The 20,638-nt window shown below is 42.8% G+C and overlaps 1 protein-coding gene across 1 annotated transcript in view; it reads right to left on the bottom strand.

Moving 5' to 3' along the window:
- Positions 1–10,406, bottom strand: part of BRINP1 (BMP/retinoic acid inducible neural specific 1) — a gene marked incomplete at both ends in the record, with an annotated part of 137,874 nt that extends 127,468 nt beyond the window's left edge. Inside the window, one exon of the mRNA XM_079706134.1 lies at positions 10,189–10,406. Within this exon, the coding sequence (XP_079562260.1) occupies positions 10,189–10,406 (218 nt within the window). The remainder of the gene's footprint in view (positions 1–10,188) is intronic.
- Between the last annotated feature and the right edge of the window lie 10,232 nt (positions 10,407–20,638).

Genomic DNA, 20,638 nt, shown 5'->3' with positions numbered 1-20,638 from the left:
TGAAAGTGAAATCAAGAAAACACTCCCATTTACCATTGCAACAAAAAGAATAAAATATCTAGGAATAAATCTACCTAAGGAGACAAAAGACCTGTATACAGAAAATTATAAGACCACTGATGAAAGAAATTAAAGATGATACAAATAGATGGAGAAATATACCATGTTCTTGGACTGGAAGAATCAACATTGTGAAAATGACTCTACTACCCAAAGCAATCTACAGATTCAATGCAATCTCTACCAAACTACCACTGGCATTTTTCACAGAATTAGAACAAAAAATTTCACAATTTGTATGGAAACACAAAAGACCCCGAATAGCCAAAGCAATCTTGAGGTCGAAAAATGGAGCTGGAGGAATCGGGCTCCCTGACTTCAGACTATACTACAAAGCTACAGTAATCAAGACAGTATGGTACTGGCATAAAAACAGAAAGATAGATCAATGGAACAGGATAGAAAGCCCAGAGATAAACCCATGCACATATGGTCACCTTATCTTTGATAAAGGAGGCAGGAATGTACAGTGGAGAAAGGACAGCCTCTTCAATAAGTGGTGCTGGGAAAACTGAACAGGGACATGTAAAAGTATGAGATTAGATCACTCCCTAACACCATACACAAAAATAAGCTCAAAATGGATTAAAGACCTAAATGTAAGGCCAGAAACTATCAAACTCTTAGAGGAAAATATAGGCAGAACACTCTATGACATAAATCACAGCAAGATCCTTTTTGACCCAACTCCTAGAGAAATGGAAGTAAAGACAAAAATAAACACATGGGACCTAATGAAACTCAAAAGCTTTTGCATAGCAAAGGAAACCATAAAGAAGACCAAAAGACAACCCTCAGAATGGGAGAAAATATTTGCAAATGAAGCAACTGACAAAGGATTAAGCTCCAAAATTTACAAGCAGCTCATGTGGCTCAATAACAAAAAAAAACCCAATCCAAAAATGGGCAGAAGACCTAAATAGTCATTTCTCCAAAGAAGATTTACAGACTGCCAACAAACACATGAAAGAATGCTCAACATCTTTAATCATTAGAGAAATGCAAATCAAAACTACAATGAGATATCATCTCACACCAGTCAGAATGGCCATCATGAAAAAATCTAGAAACAATAAATGCTGGAGAGGGTGTGGAAAAAAGGGAACACTCTTGCACTACTGGTGGGAATGTGAATTGGTACAGCCACTATGGAGAACAGTATGGAGGTTCCTTAAAAAACTACAAATAGGACTACCATATGACCCATCAATCCCACTACTGGGCATATACCCTGAGAAAACCATAATTCAAAAAGAGTCATGTACCAAAATGTTCTTAGCAGCCCTATTTACAATAGCCCGGAGATGGAAACAACCTAAGTGTCCATCATCAGATGAATGGATAAAGAAGATGTGGCTCATATATACAATGGAATATTACTCAGCCATAAAAAGAAATGAAATTGAGCTATTTGTAATGAGGTGGATAGACCTAGAGTCTGTCATACAGAGTGAAGTAAGTCAGAAAGAGAAAGAGAAATACCGTATGCTAACACATATATATGCAATTTAAGAAGAAAAAAAAATGTCATGAAGAACCTAGGGGTAAGACAGGAATAAAGACACAGACCTACTAGAGAATGGACTTGAGGATATGGGGAGGGGGAAGGGTAAGCTGTGACAAATTGAAAGAGAGGCATTGACATATATACACTACCAAACGTAAGATAGATAGCTAGTGGGAAGCAGCTGCATAGCACAGGGAGATCAGATCAGTGCTTTGTGACCGCCTGGAGGGGTGGGATAGGGAGGGTGGGAGGGAGACGCAAGAGGGAGGGGATATGGGAACAGATGTATATGTATAACTGATTCAGTTTGTTATAAAGCAGAAACTAATGCACCATTGTTAAGCAATTATACTCCAATAAAGATGTAAAAATAAATAAATAATTATAAATAAAAACTAAAGAAAAAACAATCCTAATCCTCCTTGAAGACTGAGTCAAATACCCCTTCCTCTAGGATGCCTCACTAGATTTGTCTTTTGCCCCCATCGTTCCCCACATTCATGATCCCAATGCCAAGGGTAGTTCCCATTCCCACCACAAACACTGCACCCAGCCAGCGTATTGATCAATCAGCGAACTGAGCCTATGGCATTGTGGTTATCTGCCCATCAGTTAGTTTTCCCCAAGACACTTTGAATTCCTTGAGGTCAGGGATCCAGTCTTTCCTCTCCCTATCTCCAGGGAATTGTCGTAGAGACTGATCCGTAGGAATTCGGAGATCAGTAAACATTTTTCAAATGAATGAATGAGTGGCACGTGCTCCAGATCACAGATTGGATCCCTTTCTTTCTTCCTTAGCCAAGATTTGGGGCATAGAGTCTGAAGCTCCAAGGGCTTGTCTTCATTCTCCTCCTAATTTCCCCAGTCATAACAATCACCATATCTTATTATGTCAGTTTTAAGACCCCGTGTCAGTCTGTCCTTTGGAGGGAGGTGTGCAAAAGCCAGTCCATTTTCAGACATGGCTCCTGACTAAAGCTGAACAACTGCTCTGCAGAGATTGCAGCAAACTAAGCTTAGCAGCTCACAGAAGTCAGTTTGGTAATGGAATGGGAGCAGAGAGGTAAAGTACTGCAAAGGTACCAATTTGGTAGCAATAAAGCTATTGGGCTTAGAAGTGGAAGATCAATTTTAAATAATCAACACAGAAGATTATCTCTGAATTGATGCCAAGTGGCCCGGGAGATGTTTGCTGACTATCCCTCCCCATCCCTCTCTATTCAGGGAGAGCTTGATCCAAAATTTGGATTGAATAAGGGATAAGGTAGGGGCAAGGGCACAGGGTATTGATTCTCACCAGTGATGCCAACCTCTAAGTGGCTGAAATTGACAATGACAAACGTGAGACACCATCCCAGTCTCATCTTCTTTTGAGCCCACTTCAAGAGAAAAAAAAAGTATCCCTTAATGCACTTTGTCCAAGCTGGTTTTTTATGACTCAGGTTTTTTATGACTGGTTTTTTATGTGTATCTGAACCTAACAGTGGGTGCCTAAACATCTTACCTCCTATAGAATACCATAGTCAGATGAGAAACTCACCAAATCTCCCAGAACTCCTGGAGGAATGGAGGCTGGTTACTTCTGGGGTAGAAAACTAGTTTCCCTTAAATGCTACTTCTCTGCAGCAGGAAGCAAAAATCAATTCACCTTCCTTAATGCATCAACTGCCACCCTGATCTGAGGGCATATCTAAAAACATGGAAAATCCCTTCCCCTTTGGTCTACAGCCAGATTTTTTTGGGAACCCAGCCACTGCACTGGCACCTATACTTCATTCCAACTCAAACTCATGATGACCAAAATCTAAAACCATTTTTTCTAATATCCTTCCCACCATCCCTTTTCCTTTTTTCCTAAAATCCTTGCTTTAGAGCAAAGGTGCTCAACCTCTATGCTACTGGCATTGTGAGCCAGATAATTCTTTGCTGCAGAGGGCTGTCTCTGCATTGTAGGGTGTTCAGCTGTATCCCTGATCCCTGGCTTCTACCCACCAGATGCCAGTAGCAAACCACCTCCCCACAACCAACTGTGACAACCAAAAATGCCCCCCTGACATTTCTACATGTCCCATTAGGAAGCAAAATCACCCCTAGGTTGGTGGTTCTCATGTCTATCCTAGACCAATTACAAATCCAAATATCTGAGGAAGGACCCAGGCATCGGAATTTTTTAAAAGCTTTGCAGGTGATTCTGATGTACAGCCACTTCTTTGCATATTAAACCAAGGTTTCACCTTTCTCTGTAACTGTGGCTCTGGCCTCTGTTGAAGTTTTCATCCCCATACCCACAGGGTGAAATGCCAAATTTAGGAATAAGAAATAGTAGTGCAGAAATTTAAGAAATGAGGAGGAGGAAAAAAAGATAAGATTATTACTGGTGATAGGAAAACTGAAGCTGTTAATTCCATTTCTTTGAATTATAAACCAGGAAGTAGATTTAGATCAAAGTGTTCCAAGCAAAATCCCAACAGGTAGGGTGGCTTCCTCAGCCAGGGGCCAGCTCCCCAAGTGGAAGCGGTGTCTTTTCAGATCGCTTTGACACAGGCTGGCATCCAAAGAAGCAACTCAAGCTGCCAAAGCCAGGTAGAGCCAGTGCCTCCTGAAGCCTGCTCACCTGAATTCCGATCTCTCTGAGAAAAAGAGCTTGTAGGGTCAAAGAGGTTTGCTTAAACATTGTTAAACAGTCTAGGAAAGACCTTGAAAAGCCCTGCGGTAAGGAAGCCTGTATAACTTTGCTTGGTTTTCCAAACAAATATATGTATGTCATTTGGGAGGCAATATAGCATGGTTAAACATGCAGACTCTGGAATCTGCTCGTTTATGATACATTCTACTCTACCATGAAGTAGCTCTCTTTCCTTGGGCAAGTTATGCAAATGGTGATGATAACAATACCTAAGCACAGGATTATTATAAGGACCAATCTGCTGCAGTAATTTAGACACTGTGTGTCCACGCTAGATGCTTGGTAATCTTTCAACCTTAGCAACTGACTTATCCTTATTACTGTTTTTACTATTATTATTTGACTATGGGATTTTTTTTTCTAGAAATGCCTTTTAACATTGCATTGAACTCCAGCTCCATGTGAGATACTTTAAGAAATGCTGATTTAGACTAATTTGAGCCACACTAATAGAAATACAACCCTTGCACCATGTGACATCAAGATTCTATCTGGAATCCAGAGGTTGGGGGGGGTCTCCTTTCAAGTTCAACCACAGCATCCCGAATGGTGCAGTGGTGGACTTCACCCTCACCACCCCATGTCTGTAAGCTCCTCGAAGCAGGGACCTGTCTACCTTATATATCATCAATTCCCCAGTGCACAGCATCTGACAAACCTAAGCACCCAATATACACTCTTTTTTTTTAATTAATTATTTTTAACATCTTTATTGGAGTATAATTGCTTTACATTGTTGTGTTAGTTGCCGCTGTATAACAAAGTGAATCAGTTATACGTATACATATATCCCCATATCCCCTCCCTCTTGCGTCTCCCTCCCATCCTCTCTATCCCACCCCTCTAGGTGGTCACAAAGCACTGAGCTGATCTCCCTGTGCTATGCGGCTGCTTCCCACTAGCTATCTATTTTACATTTGGTAGTATATGTATGTCAATGCTACTCTCTCACTTCGTCCCAGCTTACCTTTCCCCCTCCCCGTGTCCTCAAGTCCATTCTCTACATCTGTGTCTTTATTCCTGTCCTGACCCTAGGTTCTTCAGACCCTTTGTGTTTTTTTTTGGATTCCATATATATGTGTTAGCATATGGTATTTGTTTTTCTCTTTCTGACTTACTTCACTCTGTATGACATACTCTAGGTCCATCCACCTCACTACAAATAACTTAATTTTGTTTCTTTTCATGGCTGAGTAATATTCCATTGTATATATGTGCCACGTCTTCTTTATCCATTCATCTGTCGATGGACACTTAGGTTGCTTCCATGTCCTGGCTATTGTAAATAGTGCTGCAATGAACATTTCGGTACATGACTCTTTTTGAATTATGGTTTTCTCAGGGTATATGCCCAGTAGTGGGACTGCTGAGTCATATGGTAGTTCTGTTTTTAGTTTTTTAAGGAAACTCAATACTGTTCTCCATAGTGGCTGTATCAATTTACATTCGCCCCAACAGTGCAAGAGGGGTCCCTTTTCTCCACACCCTCTCCAGCATTTGCAGTATATACTCCTGAATGATTTCTGGACAAGGGCCACATCTCATTCATTTCAGCAGAATCATCCACCTAGCCCCATTCATTTAGCGAAGTATCTTTGCCACAAAACCTACAAAAGATATTTTTGTGAAACACACGAAGGAACCATCAAGATGGTGGATTAGAACAAAGATTTATGCAACTCTGATAAATGTGCAAGATGGTTAGGCAATCAGACCTAGTTTACCAAGATTTGATTTACATTCAACTTTTAGGTACTTATTTAAGGCTCACAGGAAGGTGCACCATAAGCCACAAACCACTTGCTCTGAAACCAGTAGGGAAAACCACTCAATATGAAACCACATCTTGTGGCATAGTGACCACCATTATCAGTGACCGCCCCCCGCCCCGCCCTGACTCTCCAAAACCAAAGCTTACAAAGGGTACCACAGTCCTCCTTTTAAATCCACCTCTGAAATAACTGCCAAATTTATGGCAACTACTGATGATCTCAAAGTCAGGAAAAGAGAAACAGAAAAATAAAACACAAAAAGGCAGCGGGAACACAGGAAACACCCTTTGGACCAACCTGACTTTTAAAATACCACGAGAAGAAAAGAAATCATTTCTAGCAATACCATCAGCTGTCTGAGGTCAAGGAGGGAACAGCTCCTGCAAAATTCCAAGCTCTCCATGACTGATAGCTAAACTATTTCTTGCCACAGCTACACAAGGCGTTTAATATTATCTCCATTTTACAGATGAGAAAACTAAGTCACAGAGAGGTTGCAACTTGTCCATGGTCAGCAGAAGTCTCTGGGTATTTGGTCATACACTAGGTAACTAAGAGAGGGTTATGACAACATAGAGTTAAGGGCTCACATTGTGGAATCTCAGAGGCCTGCTTTTATTCCTAGCTCTGCCACATCCCAGACGTGTGATGTGGACAATCTCCTTCACCTCTTGATGCCTGAGTTTTCTCATTCGTAATATGGACAATACTAGTATTTCCCTCACAGACTATTTAACGACTAATATATGTATGGGCTTACCAGAAAGTGAAACTAAATGATTTTATTAGAATGATGATTTCGAACCTTAATGAAAAAAATTTTCCAGATATAAGAAAATATAAATTTTACAAAGCATCTCACACCAAGTTAATCTCATTTGACCTTGTAGGTAGGACAGACATCACTGTCCCTTTCTAGAGAAGAGAATATTGAGTATCTGAGCGGTTACTTATTCATACCTCTCTGTGGAATAATTGTTTGCTTATTCACTCTTTTTTCCCTCCATCTTCCACCCCACCTCTGAGCTTGGTGAAAGAGGGGATGGACCTTGCAGGGTGTGGGGGGTGTGTGTGTGTATGTGTGCGAGCTTTGTTGTTTTCTTTTGGTCATCTCTATATTACCGAATCGTAGCACAGCTTACAGTACATGATTGGTGTTAAATTCTAAAGCACTGGATGTATGCTTGAGTGAATGATGCATGAATACATTTGCCCAGGATAAGGAAGCTAGTAAGCAGCTCCAAAATAAACACCTGAGTCTGCAGACTCGAAGTCCAGAGTCCTCTCTGATGTCTCATGCTGTATTTCCAAATGACAATATTTCATGGAATCATAGACTTTCAGAGAAGGGAAGGACCTTGGAGACCATCTTAGCGAACATTCCCCTTCCACAGATGAGAAAACAGGAGCTCAGAGAAGTCCCACTACTTGGCCTAAATCACACAGCAGGGAGGTGGGCGGATTGAGCCAGGACCCTGGTTCTCTGCCTCCAGGATCAAGGATGCTGTCCCTGTACCCAGGCAGATTCAAGTTCAGAAAACTCCCCCAGCCTCCACACATCAGCTCAGACTTAGGAGTGACAGAGCACGAACCTCATGCACCCAGACTACTGTTTGTGCACAGTTTATTGCTCAGCATGGGAAGCAACAGGAGAGAGGACTTCTGCTGGGATTTAATTTGAAAGGTTCTCATCATTGCCAGTGGCACAAACTCCCCACCAAGACTCTATGAGCTGAAGCCAGCCTCTGCCTGCATATGAATGAGGACAGAGATGGCCTTAACCCACTTAAGTGAGGAGAGCAGACTTCTTCCCAGTTTCTGAAGCTCCCAGGTTACCCTGGGCTCTAGCCTGGATTCTAGGGTTGGGGGGACTGGCCAAAGCTTGAGGCCTAGGACATTTCAGAAAGGCTGGCTCTGTAGCCTCAGATAATACGGCACATGGTGGTAGTAAAGCCTTTCTTTCATGATGCAAATGTCAAGTTTCTAATGTGCTATGTCCATGTTAGCACACAGGAAGACACACTTCGAATCACCTGCGGACATGCTTTTTTTTTTTTTTTTTTTGCGGTAGGCGGGCCTCTCACTGTTGTGGCCTCTCCCCTTGCGGAGCACAGGCTCCGGAGCACAGGCTCAGTGGCCATGGCTCACGGGCCCAGCCGCTCCGCGGCATGTGGGATCCTCCCAGACCGGGGCACGAACCCGTGTCCCCTGCATCGGCAGGCGGACTCTCAACCACTGCGCCACCAGGGAAGCCCCGGACATGCTTTAGTGTTTCAACAAAGTAGTGAAGAGAAAACGTCAATTGACAGCAGCCCTGGAGAGCACATCCTTGTTGGCTTTTGCTCTGGTCTGAACCTGGCCTAGATGATCACACACATCTCTGGGTACCTATTTGCATGTGTGTCCAGGTGAAGATTACAACAGGAGCCCCACCTAATCTTTCACACAATAGGTCCCAAATCAATGTTTATGATCTTCCAATTATGCCTATCCTGCACTTTCTCTTTTGTAGCACTTATACTGTGTGTGTGTGTGTGTGTGTGTGTGTGTGTTTAATTAATGTACTGCTATGAGAGCAAGGACCATGTTTGTTTTACTCGCCATTGTGTCATCTGCCTTAAACACAGTGCTGGGCCTCTAGCTGGTGCTTAATAATTATTTGAGGATTAAATAAGGAAGGAAGGAATAACTAGATGACCAGGGGCCTGACTTCTGGATTAAACTCCATCATTTAATTAACCATGTGACCTTGGTTAAATCTTATATTTAACTTTAGAGCTAGAAAGGATCTTAGAAATCAGCTTGTTGGATGACTGCAAACTTTCGTTTTAGCAGTGGAATCCAAGGAAAAGCATAGGTGAAATATGAACACAGAAGCAGATGCAAACTTTCTTTTGTATAAGGGCCAACTTTCAAACTCGGATTTGACTATTCAGCACAGAATCACAGGCATCTGCAGCTGGTAGCAAATTCATGAATCATCCATCCCTAGTCCACAATGCCACACAACGTGCAAAGGAGATATGCGCATTTTCATGTTAAATATACAGAAGATGTAAGACCTGAATTCACGGCTTCCTAGCTGCAGGTTAGGATTTTTTCCTCCACCATGCTTCCTTGTCTCCTATTTCAATTGGCCCAGAAGTGTTCCTTGACCTTAAGACAAAGCTTAAGCTGTCTTAGAGAGAGCTCTAGAGAGTTTTTTGCATTCTCCAATTTATTTAAGTCCACATTTTTTGTGTCCTTATGGTACAAGGCAGAACAAAAATCACTCTGGGGATCCAGAAATGAATTATATATAAGTCCTGGCCTCATAGAGTTTCCAGTAAGGTGAAAGAGAAATACAAGAATGGTATTTCTCCAAATGGTTGACAACTAAAGAGGTGTAAGTGTAGAGAGCTGTGGAAATATCAAAGAAAGGTGATCAGGTGGAGTGGGGAGAGTCCAAGATGGTTTCTTAGACTCTCAAAGAGGAAGAATTTGGGGCTAAGTCCTTTTGGGATGAGTAGGATTCCAAAAGGCCAAAGACCAGTTCAGACTTGCTCAAGAAAGAGGCATTCATTGAGTGTCCCTACTTGTTTCCAAATGTGTGAATATGTCTGGGTAGGATATTTGCTATATTACTAGCGTCTGCAAAACAACACAGCCTACACCTGATGCAACTGACTAAAAATACTGTCTGTGACTATGGATGCAGATAAACCAGGGTCCCACCACTCACAGACTGTGTGACTTTGGACAAGTTATTTCACCTAGCAGAAGCCCAGTCCCACCACTCACAGACTGTGTGACTTTGGACAAGTTATTTCACCTAGCAGAAGCCCAGTTACCCCTTCTATAAAGTGGAGAAAACAAATAGATGCTATCTCTGATGTTATTGTAAGGTTTAATGAGATAGTGTACAAAGTACTAAGCACCATGTCCAGCACACAATAGTAAGTACTCAAAAAATATTAGCTATTCTCACTCACCATTGCTTATCTCTTGCACAGTGTAACAAATTAAATAGATGGATAAATGAATCAATAGATAAATTAATAATGAAAAAGTACATAACAGCCTTGTCTCAGACACTCCTCCATACAGCAAGGCCCATGCCAATGTGTGACCCCCAAAAGCACTCAGTGAATGAAAAGCAAAGGCAAGCTTAGCCCAGCTCTTACCTGTATATTTTATATCTGGTTGTAAATCCTTGTCGGTGTCTTTCCACAAAGGATAGGTAGCTCCTGGAGTGGTGGAAAGGCCCCCTGTCTGAAATAAGCCAATCAAATTCCTTGGAGACATGTTGGTCTGTCCCAGCTGGTTCCTGGTGGGAGGGCTGCACTGAGATACGGCCCCATACAAACAGGAAGTAGAGGAGCTCAACAAACCTCCAGTTCATGCTTTTCTGCCGGCCTTTTTCCTCTCATTCTTGCTCCATTCTGTGGAGTCCTATGAAGAAAAGAATAAAAAGGAGAGAGAAAGAAAGAGGAAACAAAAGAGGAAGAGAGGAAAGGGGGGAGGGTGAAGCAAAATAAAAGGAAGAGAGAGAGAGACAAAGGAAAATTTTTTAAAATGCTCTTAACACATCATCATAATCCTTTACATCAGTAGAGTGTGTCAGGGTTTACAAAAATCAGTGCAGTTTCTGGTTAAGAGCGTGGCATCTATGGACATCTGGGCTTGCATTCCTGCTTTTGTTGTTCACATGTTCTGTGAACATGCATGAACACGTACAAACTGCTGAATCTCTTAGGGATGCAGTTTCCTCATCCGTAAAACAGAGGACGGGCTTAAGCGCCTGTATCTTGGCACCTGGCACATCATAGGTATTCAAGGCATAAGTGTTGAAAGAGTGAAATGAATGAATGCAGAAACAGAGTCTCCTACAGCCAGGAAGGAACCTGGGAGATAGAACTACAGTATCCATCACACCCGCTATCGTCACAAAGAAGCTGAATCTCACAGCAGGGACTCGGTGAACGAGAATCCCTTTCTCTCCTCCTCTCCCACAGACATGCACCAACTGAACACAGGCTTTGCTTGTGCATCATCAGGTGAGTACAAAAAGTCTTGGGATGCATCATGATCACGACTATCCAGGTTGAATACCTTACAGATGGAGAGTTTATGGAGTTCATTTGAATGCACTTCTACAACCCTTAGTGGACTGTCTCCTTCACCCCAAGGAAATGTAACTAGAGGATCCACCCATCAGTGACTCTGAGCCTCGAGGTTCTCTCGTACTCAGAAGGGGAACTAAAAGCTAAGGAACTAGTGGGGTCTTGCCCGCCTCTTTTTTCGGTGGTAGCACAGCACAGGGGTGCCATGTTGGAGAAATGCTTAAGACTAAGGGAGAGCTTAAGTGGGGGCTCCTTGGAAAATTTACAAGTTTTGTTTTTATCATCACAACATCATTCTACTTGCTAGTTTAACACTGTGCTGTCTGTGTCCACCACCCCACTTAGTCTAGAAGAGCTTATCTTACTCTACATTGAAAGGTAGCTGGGAATGCAGGTTCCATCAATTATAAACTGTATTATTTCAGGCAAGTGATTTCACTTCTCTGGGCCTCAGTTTCCTGGTCTGTAAAATGTAGTTAACAATAGCACCTACACCCAGAACTAGCATGAGAATGAAATGACACCATTTATGTCAAGTGTCCCATGAAGCACCTGACATTTTTAGGAAGTGCTCAATAAATGGCATCAATGATGATGAGGATACAGATAATGATAAATCTTGATGCTGATGATGTCCACCCAGTCCCTGCTGGGGGCGTCTTTGCTCCTACAGTCCCCACTGCCCCACCAAATCCTGTTTATCCTTCAGTAGCCGGTTGAGGTCAGGTCCTCAAAGGTCATTTCCTTTTTCTATTCCTCTCAAAAATTGTTAGTTGTTCCCTTCTTTCAGCTCTCGTTGCTCCTTTATATAACTGTATGTTAGTACTTACTATCTTTTATTGTACTTATTTGTGTCCATTTTGCTCATGGGGCTGTGAGTCTTTAACTGGCAAGAATCTTTAAAAGACTGTTTCTATATACTGCTGGCTGTGTGACTCTGGACAGTCATGGCCTCTGTCTAGATCTCAGATTTTTATGTCTAACATTTAAAAACATGGCGAGGACAAAAGCAATTTGTCGAGTGGAAAACCACATAGAAACATGAAGAAATATGATCCCTTACTTGTCTACTCTTCCAGCTGAAAATAGGAAGAAAGTCAAGCTAAGAAAGAGAGAAAATCAAAAAAAGAGAGGGCTCTCCTGGTGGCACAGTGGTTGAGAGTCCGCCTGCCGATGCAAGGGACATGGGTTTGTGCCCCGGTCCGGGAAGATCCCACGTGCCGCGGAGCGGCTGGGCCCGTAAGCCATGGCCGCTGAGCCTGCGCATCCAGAGCCTGTGCTCCGCAACGGGAGAGGCCACAACAGTGAGAGGCCTGCGTACCGCCAAAAAAAAAAAAAAGAGAGATGTGAATTTCCGACCCAATTGGCGATTTCTCTCCGTGGTCCGACTGCACCATTTTATTATAGTAGCTACAAAAATCTACTTGGCACTGCAGGCCCCAGCTGTCAGGGGCAAAGGAAAAAGGCATGTGAGCAGAGGAGTGGGCTGGCAGAAGCTGTGGCCTCAGGTTTTGTTCAGAGCCTAAAACAAAGACGTACATGTGGAGTGCAGAACGATAACAGCTCCAGCTGCCAAAACTGTCTGCCGGAGCCCACCTGAGCGGCAAGCAGGGGGTGGAGGCAATTGTTCAGAGATCCCGGCGGGGAGCTACAGCACACTGAAATCACAGCGTGTCACCCATCCAGCCCTTCTGCGTGGCTTCTGCTGTAAGTGGGTGCAGGGTGGGAGCCTAGGAGAGAATGCCTGGCTGTTAGACTGTTTGCAAGGAAACAGGATTCGGAACACTTCAGCTTTCAAAAGTGAAACAAGGCTAGACATGGAACAGCAGCGTATGTGTGTGTGTGTCTGTGTGCCCGAGAGTAAGACCTCAGCCCCGAGTCCTAGAATTTGCTGAAATTTGAAAGATGGAATCCAGTGCTTTCATTCTGGCAGCCATTTTGCCACCTAAGGGACATCTTTGCTTGTCACAATGGAGGGGATGCTACTGGCATCTAGTGGGTAGAGGCCAGGGATGCTGCTGCACATCCTACAGTGCACGGGATGGCCCCTTCCCCCACGACAAAGACTATTGGACCCAAAATGTCAGTGGAGCAAAAGTTAAATCCTGCTCTAATCCAACTCCTTCCTATAAGATCAGGACCTGAGTGGCTGACTGGGCTAGACTCCTGTCTTCCAGCTTCTGGTTTTCATGCTGCCACATTGTCTCAGCCGGGCAGTGGGCCAAGACGGGTCAGTAGCTGTGTCTGAACCTCCTTTGTAGTTGGGGTCTACGATACAATCTACATCTCAGCAAGTACACATGAGTGCTTCATGGAAGAAGTCTGAATACATCTCTTTTGGCTCAGAAAATCACAATAATCCACAGAACACTAAAAATGAAAATGGAAGTTTCTATGAGGTGCATTTGAATAGAAATGGACATTTTGTCAGGCAAGAGCAAGGATTAGTATGTATGTTACCTAAATATTGTCATATCATGACAGACACAGTGATTCCCATTCTGTAAACAAGCCCAAATTAGCACTAACTGTACTAGAGACTTGGGTTAATATGAGGGTCCCATGACTGATATTTATGGAGCACCTATTGTGTACTTGGATCGAAAAATGTCTGTTCTCTTGGCAGCAGCCAAAGCATCCAATTCAGACTAGATGTAAACAAAGGTTTCTTCCCCGAGGTGGGTACAGCTCTCCCATTTAACAGATGAGCACGGTGGAACTTGAAGACATTAAATAACTTTCCCAAGCTTGCAGGTCCTAAGTATTCAAGAATCTAACCCATGTATATCTCATTACGGGTACGGTTTCCACTACATGCCCACCCTCACCCCACCCAGCTGAAATTAGATCCTGCCCTCTAGAGATTCAAAATATTGTGGAGGAGTCACACCGAGGCCTGAGGAATTCTAGTATGAAATAGGCTGTCATAAATACTATAAGCAAAGAAAAGTGTCCCGTGGAAGAATAGAGGCCAGAGATAATGTTTCCAACCAAGAGACCTGGAAAGGATCCTTACAAGAGGTAGTATTTGAGCGGGGCCTTCATAGCATGTAAGCTTTTGGTGAGTAGAGATGAGCAAAAGGGAATTTCAGCAGAGCAAGTGCCATACAACATGTCTTGGGGGTGGGAGAGGGCAGAGTGATGGAGTGTGTGCCCAGAGTAGCACCCAGGTGGCAGAGGCTTTAGTGAGATTTTAGGACCCATGTAGGGCCTTCAAGCATCTGTATCTCCCTCTGAATCCCTCATCAAGCAAGGACTGTATATTTCATTTCCGTGCTATCCACCAAGGGCAAAGCACTGTAGATGTTCAATAAATTCATTCATTCATCCATTAACAGGTTTAGCTGGAAATTCAACAGTGAGCAGGGCTTCTTTTCTGTTGGGCTGGGAGAAGTAAACAAATGAGCAGTAAATGTACATGTGATGATGAGCAGTGCTCTAAAGAAAACCAAAGCAGATAAGACGGGATTGAGAGTGAGTCTGCTGCTTTACATACAAGGTGTTGAGGAAAAGCTGTTCTGATGAGGTCACCTTTGAGAGGCGACCTGAAGAAAGTGAAGGAGTGAGCAATGCAGAGCTTCAGGGAAAAAGAAATGTCAGTGGAAGGAAAGGAAAGAGAGGGTCAGCAACGGTTTGCATTTTGATATAGTCAGAGGCCAAGTTGTATTTCAGTCTCCTGCAGGGAGCTTACAGTTTAGTTGCGATGCAGGTCAGTTTGAGGAGGGAATCACCAATCAAGTAACTGAGCATTTACTATGTGCTGCTTTATACAAGTGACCTTGTCGCAATACGGAGAGGTTACGGTCCCCATTTACATGTTGGGGGAGGGGACACTAAGGTCCGGAAAGGATAAGTAACTGGTCCAACATCACAAAGCTGGCAAATGGCAGAGTTAGAATCGGAGGCTGGGGCTTCCCTGGTGGCGCAGTGGTTGGGAGTCTGCCTGCCGATGCAGGGGACACGGGTTCGTGCCCCGGTCCGGTAGGATCCTGCATGCCGCGGAGCACCTGGGCCCGTGGGCTGTGGCCACTGGGCCTGCGCGTCCGGAGCCTGTGCTCCACAGCGGAAGAGGCCGCGACAGTGAGAGGCCCGCGTACCGCAAAAAGAAAAAAAAAAAAAAGAATTGGAGGCTGTGCTGTCCACATTGGGAGCCGCTGACCACGTGTGGCTATTGAGCACTTGAAATATGGCTCGTCCAAATCGAGACGTGCTGTAAGTATGAAATACGCACCCACCAGATCTCAAACACTTAGAGGAACAGGATGTAAAATATCTCACTGATATTTTATATTGGTTACATGTTGAAATAGTACTATTTTGGATGTACTGGAGTAAATACAATATATTATTAAAATTCGTTTCACCTGTTTCTTTTTAATTGTTTTAATGTGGCTGCTAAAACTTTAAAATTGCGCATATGGATGGTATTCTATTTTCACTGGGCAAGACAGGGCTCAAACAAACCTTTTCTACTCTGTGACACCACCTGGAAAAGTCACTCATCCATCTCCTTTTGTTTTGTTTGTTTTTTATCTTGTTTTTCAAGTATAGTTGATTTACAATGTTGTGTTAGTTTCAGGTGTACAGCAAAGTGATTCAGTTACACATACATGTATATCTATTTTTTTCAGATTCTTTTCCCTTATAGGTTATTACAAAATATTGGGTGTAGTTCCGTTCCCTGTGCTATACAGGAGGTCCTTGCTAGTTATCTATTTTATATATAGTAGTATTATATGTTAATCAAAAACTCCTAATTTATCCCACCCCCCTTCCCCTTTGGTAAGCATGTTTGTTTTCTATGTCTGTGGGTCTATTTCTGTTTTGTATATAAGTTCTTTTGTATCATTTTTTTAGATTCCTTCTCCTTGCTTTTATTAACACTTGGAGAACCCAATTCACTCCCCACTATGACTGATTGAGCACTTGCCCCCTGTCTTCAAAATCAACAAACAAACAGACAATAAGTACATTTCAAATAAAAACTCCCATGCTCACGGCCACGTCTCTCCATCCCCATATCCCAGAGGCAGCCCTGGATATCCACCACCATGCATTTCAGAACTGTTGTTTTCCCAACATTCATAAAGGGAACATCCTGCCACTGGGTTTTAAAAGCCTGTGAAAGAGAGGCTGGTTCTATTTCCGAGCACCATCCTTGACCTGACTGTGACCTTCCGTGAGTCACTGGCCGGCTGCTGTGAGGGGCTCTGGTTGGCGTGGAGCTGCGGACGTGGGCTGAAGAAGCACGGAGAGCATGTCGGCTGAACCGTGCTATATATACGCCTGCAGTGTCATTAAGTGAATGGGTTCATCCCACACGGAGCACATTCTCTAATTGTTGCCATTGTAAATTATTTACATCCGCGGAGCACACAGCAGGAGACAGAGAGGAGAGAAGGGCCTTCCAGTAGCAGTATCACCGGCTCCTCCTCTGAAGTTTCCTACAGGGATTGCTGGGCCGCAGCCCACATTCAGGCCAGAGAGTGGAAGGGGATGCTTGCTCTGTCCCCATCCCTGGGGCCCTGAGGCTGATGACCGATCTGAGATCACCCACAAGGCCTGCATCCGAAGCCTGGGTCAACCTGAGGAGCTCATCCAGGCTTCCAGATAAGACATCTCCCAGGAGATACAAAGCTACAAAGCTGGGTGACCTTGAGCACATTAATAAACCCCCTTGCCTCAGTTTCCTCATCTGTAAAATTCAGGCAGTAACAGGAGGATGAGTACCTCCTAGGGTTCAGATAAGAATTCAATAGGACTTCAAATACAATTATTTTAGTCTAGGTTTGAGCCAAGACCAAGACAATAGTTATTATATTCTAAAGAGGGGTGCCTGACCACTATACAGGACGCATAAAAAAGGGAGCCAAAAGGCACTTTTTGAGATTCTTAACCTCTCACCCACAGGATAACACAGAGTGAGATGTCGGGATCTCCAGTGGAGCCTGAGGGACAACAGCCTGCCTGCTGTGAATCCCGCTGCCCACTCCCACACAGCTCCAGGGGAGAGTCAGGGGAGTAGCCCTGCACCTCAAGCTTCAACAAGACCCCACAAAGAACATGATAAATGTCCCAGAAGCTTGGAGGAATATGGCAGATTGGTGTCTGACTCACACGGCAGAAATCTAAAAAAAGAATTCTAAAGAGGGAATTCTACAGAGGGCTGAAACCTGGCGGCAGAGTAGAGGCTGCAAATTGGGAAGTAAGTGCTGAGCTCCTGTGTAAAAGGAATGTTTCCCTCATGGATCGGAGGTGGGCCACATGCAAGAGAAAGCTCAAGTGGAGGGAAAGGGGACGCCAGTGTGAATGAAAAATGCTGCCTGCCACGTTAGTAAACAAAGGATGTTGCGGCCATCAAGCCACTATGGCCCCCTCAACCGAAGGTGTGCCCTGAGGGACTCAGGATGGGAGAGCACAGGATACTGGCCCTAGACAGCTAAGGTGCATATCAGAGGAATGATGCCAATGAGCCCAGGCTCTTGCACCTTGAGACACCTCAAGTCAGATTCATTAACTTGAGGTGTCTGGTTTTCTTTGGTAATCAGTCATCTTTCGAAGTTCCAACCACCTATTCTTTGTTGCAAAAATTCTTATATAACCTGGTTCCTCCCTTACCTCTTTGGAGCAATCTCTCAGAGCTCTCTGAGGGGCTGGGTTCCACGCTCAAGTCCTCAGTTTTGTCCGCCAAATGAAATATGATTCTCAACTTTTAGGTTGTGCGTTTTTTTTTCAGGTGACACCAGTGAGGGGAAAGTGGGATTGGCCTGACATTGATCAAGGGTCCAAGGAATGAGTGGTCAGCAAGCAGTGGAAAAGACGTGTATTTTCCTTCATCAGAAGAATCACAAGTGGGAGATCTCAGGGAAAAACGAAAGCTCCAAAGATACCCACCAAATGTTGTAAGTTAAAAAGGTTGGAACTAAACGCCTGCTAAGCCCACAGAGAACTGATGCACAGTTGTCAAAAAAGTACTAGTCAAGGAAGATTGTTGCTACCTCCTATCTCTCCATCCTTCACCAAATCCCGCACCCTGAAGAAATCAAGATGAAGGTTAGCAAGAAGAAGGAGATAGGACAAAATCATTGGGAGAAGACAGGAGAGACTGGAGGAAAGATAACTTTCCACTTTAAATGAAATTTGATTTATTTTGTAACACACTGAACTGGAAACCTTAACTACTGAACTGAGACTATATGTGAGAAGTAGAGGTGAATAGAAAATTGTTGAACATAATTTTGAAAAATCATGGACTTGCCTTAACTTTCATCCAAATGCCAGAGGAAACCCAATAAAAGTAAGTTTAAACAGAGTGAGAGAAGAATTAAGTTTTTTTATTTGTCTTTGTTTTTGTTTATTTCCTGATCTTACTCTATGAATCCTATTTGGTCAAAGAAAAGATTTCACGTATTAAAACGCTTAACTCAGTGTCCAGCTCAATGTAAAAGTTCAGTGAACTCCAATTAGTATTTACTAATCAGGGCACAGAAGCAGGAAAAAATATCAGAACTTCTAGTGATGTGTTTATTATCTACTTTCAATGTCAGCCCAAATATCAGACAGTCACAAGTCACCAATGATACTGGAATGAAGAATGCGAGCCCTACAGCATGAAGAAGCTGGGCTCCATCTTTCCTTCACTTTCAGTGTCCTGTGATGCCCTGGCATTTATCTGTGCCTAGTGATATGCAGTTTACAATTATGTTATCTGATTTTAACTAAACCAACTCTCACAAAATAAGTAAGTGGCTTAAAAACTAAACCAACTCTCACAAAATAAGTGGCTTAAAAAGAATCTGTGGATGACGTTAATGATAATAATTCAACCCAGCGTGAGCAAGAAAACAGCAGAGGACCAGCCACATCACAATGCCAAACCAAAACAATAAGGATCAAATCATATTTTTCAAGAATTGTCCAGAAAGCTCTAATTTGAAAAGATACATGCATCCCAATATTCACAGTAGCACTATTTACGATAGCCAAGGCATGGACACAACCCAAATGTCCATTGACAGATGAATGGATAAAGAAGATGTGGTATGTGTGTCTATATATATATACATACATACACACACTGTATATACACACACATATATGTGTATATATGTATATATTGACACATATATATAATGGAATATTACTCAGCCATAAAAAAGAATGAAATAATGCCATTTTCAGTAACATGGATGGACACAGAGATTATCATATTAAGTAAATCAGAAGGAGAAAGATAAATATCATATGATATCACTTATATGTGGAATCTAAAAAAATGACACAAATGAACTTACTTACAAAACAGAAATAACCTCACAGACACAGAAAACAAACTTATGGTTACCAAAGGGGACAGCAGCATGGTAGAGGGATAAATTAGGAGTATGGGATTAACATATACACACTACTATACATAAAATAGGTAAACAACAAGGACCTACTGTATAGCACAGGGAACTATACTCAATATCTTGTAATAACCTATAATGGAAAAAAATCTGAAAAAGAATATATATATGTGAATATATATATGTATAACTGAATCACTTTACTGTACACTTGGAACTAACACAACATTGCAAATTAACTATACTTCAATTTTTAAAAAGTCATTGACAGGGCTTCCCTGGTGGCACAGTGGTTGAGAGTCCACCTGCCGATGCAAGGGACACGGGTTCGTGCCCCAGTCCAGGAAGATCCCACATGCCGCGAAGCGGCTGGGCCTGTGAGCCATGGCTGCTGAGCCTGCACGTCCGGAGCCTGTGCTCCGCAACAGGAGAGGCCACAACAGTGAGAGGCCCGTGTACTGCAAAAAAAAAAAAAAAAAAAAAAAAAAAGTCATTGACAAATTAAAATTTTCACTGAAAAAACCCCAAAAGAACTGGCCAAAACAATTTGAGGTGATCAAGAGGACTAATTAAAATATGGACTTACATATACAATGATTAATGCTGATCCTTGCTCTAAGGGACCACTGAGCACTGAGGAGCTGTGATATTAGCTAGTGATGGTAACATACATAAATAATTCAGGTACATACATTAATAGGGAGGTACGTAGTCAAAAAATTTTACTGGGTATATGTGTGTGGTTAAAAACAAGCCTAGAAACCACTGGAATGAGTGTTCATTATAACATGCATATTTTATATTATCATTTTCAACCACATAATCAATTTCTCTAGGAAATCACATAGGCTTTTCAAAATCCAAGTATCCCAAATGAAAGCCATCATCACACTCTCAAATTTCCTCTTCTCATGGTCCACATTCAAGTGAATCACACAGTCTCCCAAATCATGCCTGTGATAAGCCTGAGACTTTTCCCACATTCTTCCTCTACCCTATTCAACCATCTCCACCACCAAGACCACCATCACCACCATCTCCACATCCTGTCAATTTCCTTTGTTTTCATATTCATCCACTTCTCTTGACAACTTTATCCTTCTCCTGTATTCCCTGTAAACCTCAGTGTGGTCCTTTACTTCTCCTCCCTCCCCTTATATACT

This window comes from Hyperoodon ampullatus, assembly GCF_949752795.1.
Source record: "Hyperoodon ampullatus genome assembly, chromosome: 6".
Lineage (NCBI taxonomy): Eukaryota > Metazoa > Chordata > Mammalia > Artiodactyla > Ziphiidae > Hyperoodon > Hyperoodon ampullatus.
This window is presented reverse-complemented; position numbering and strand designations above follow the sequence as displayed.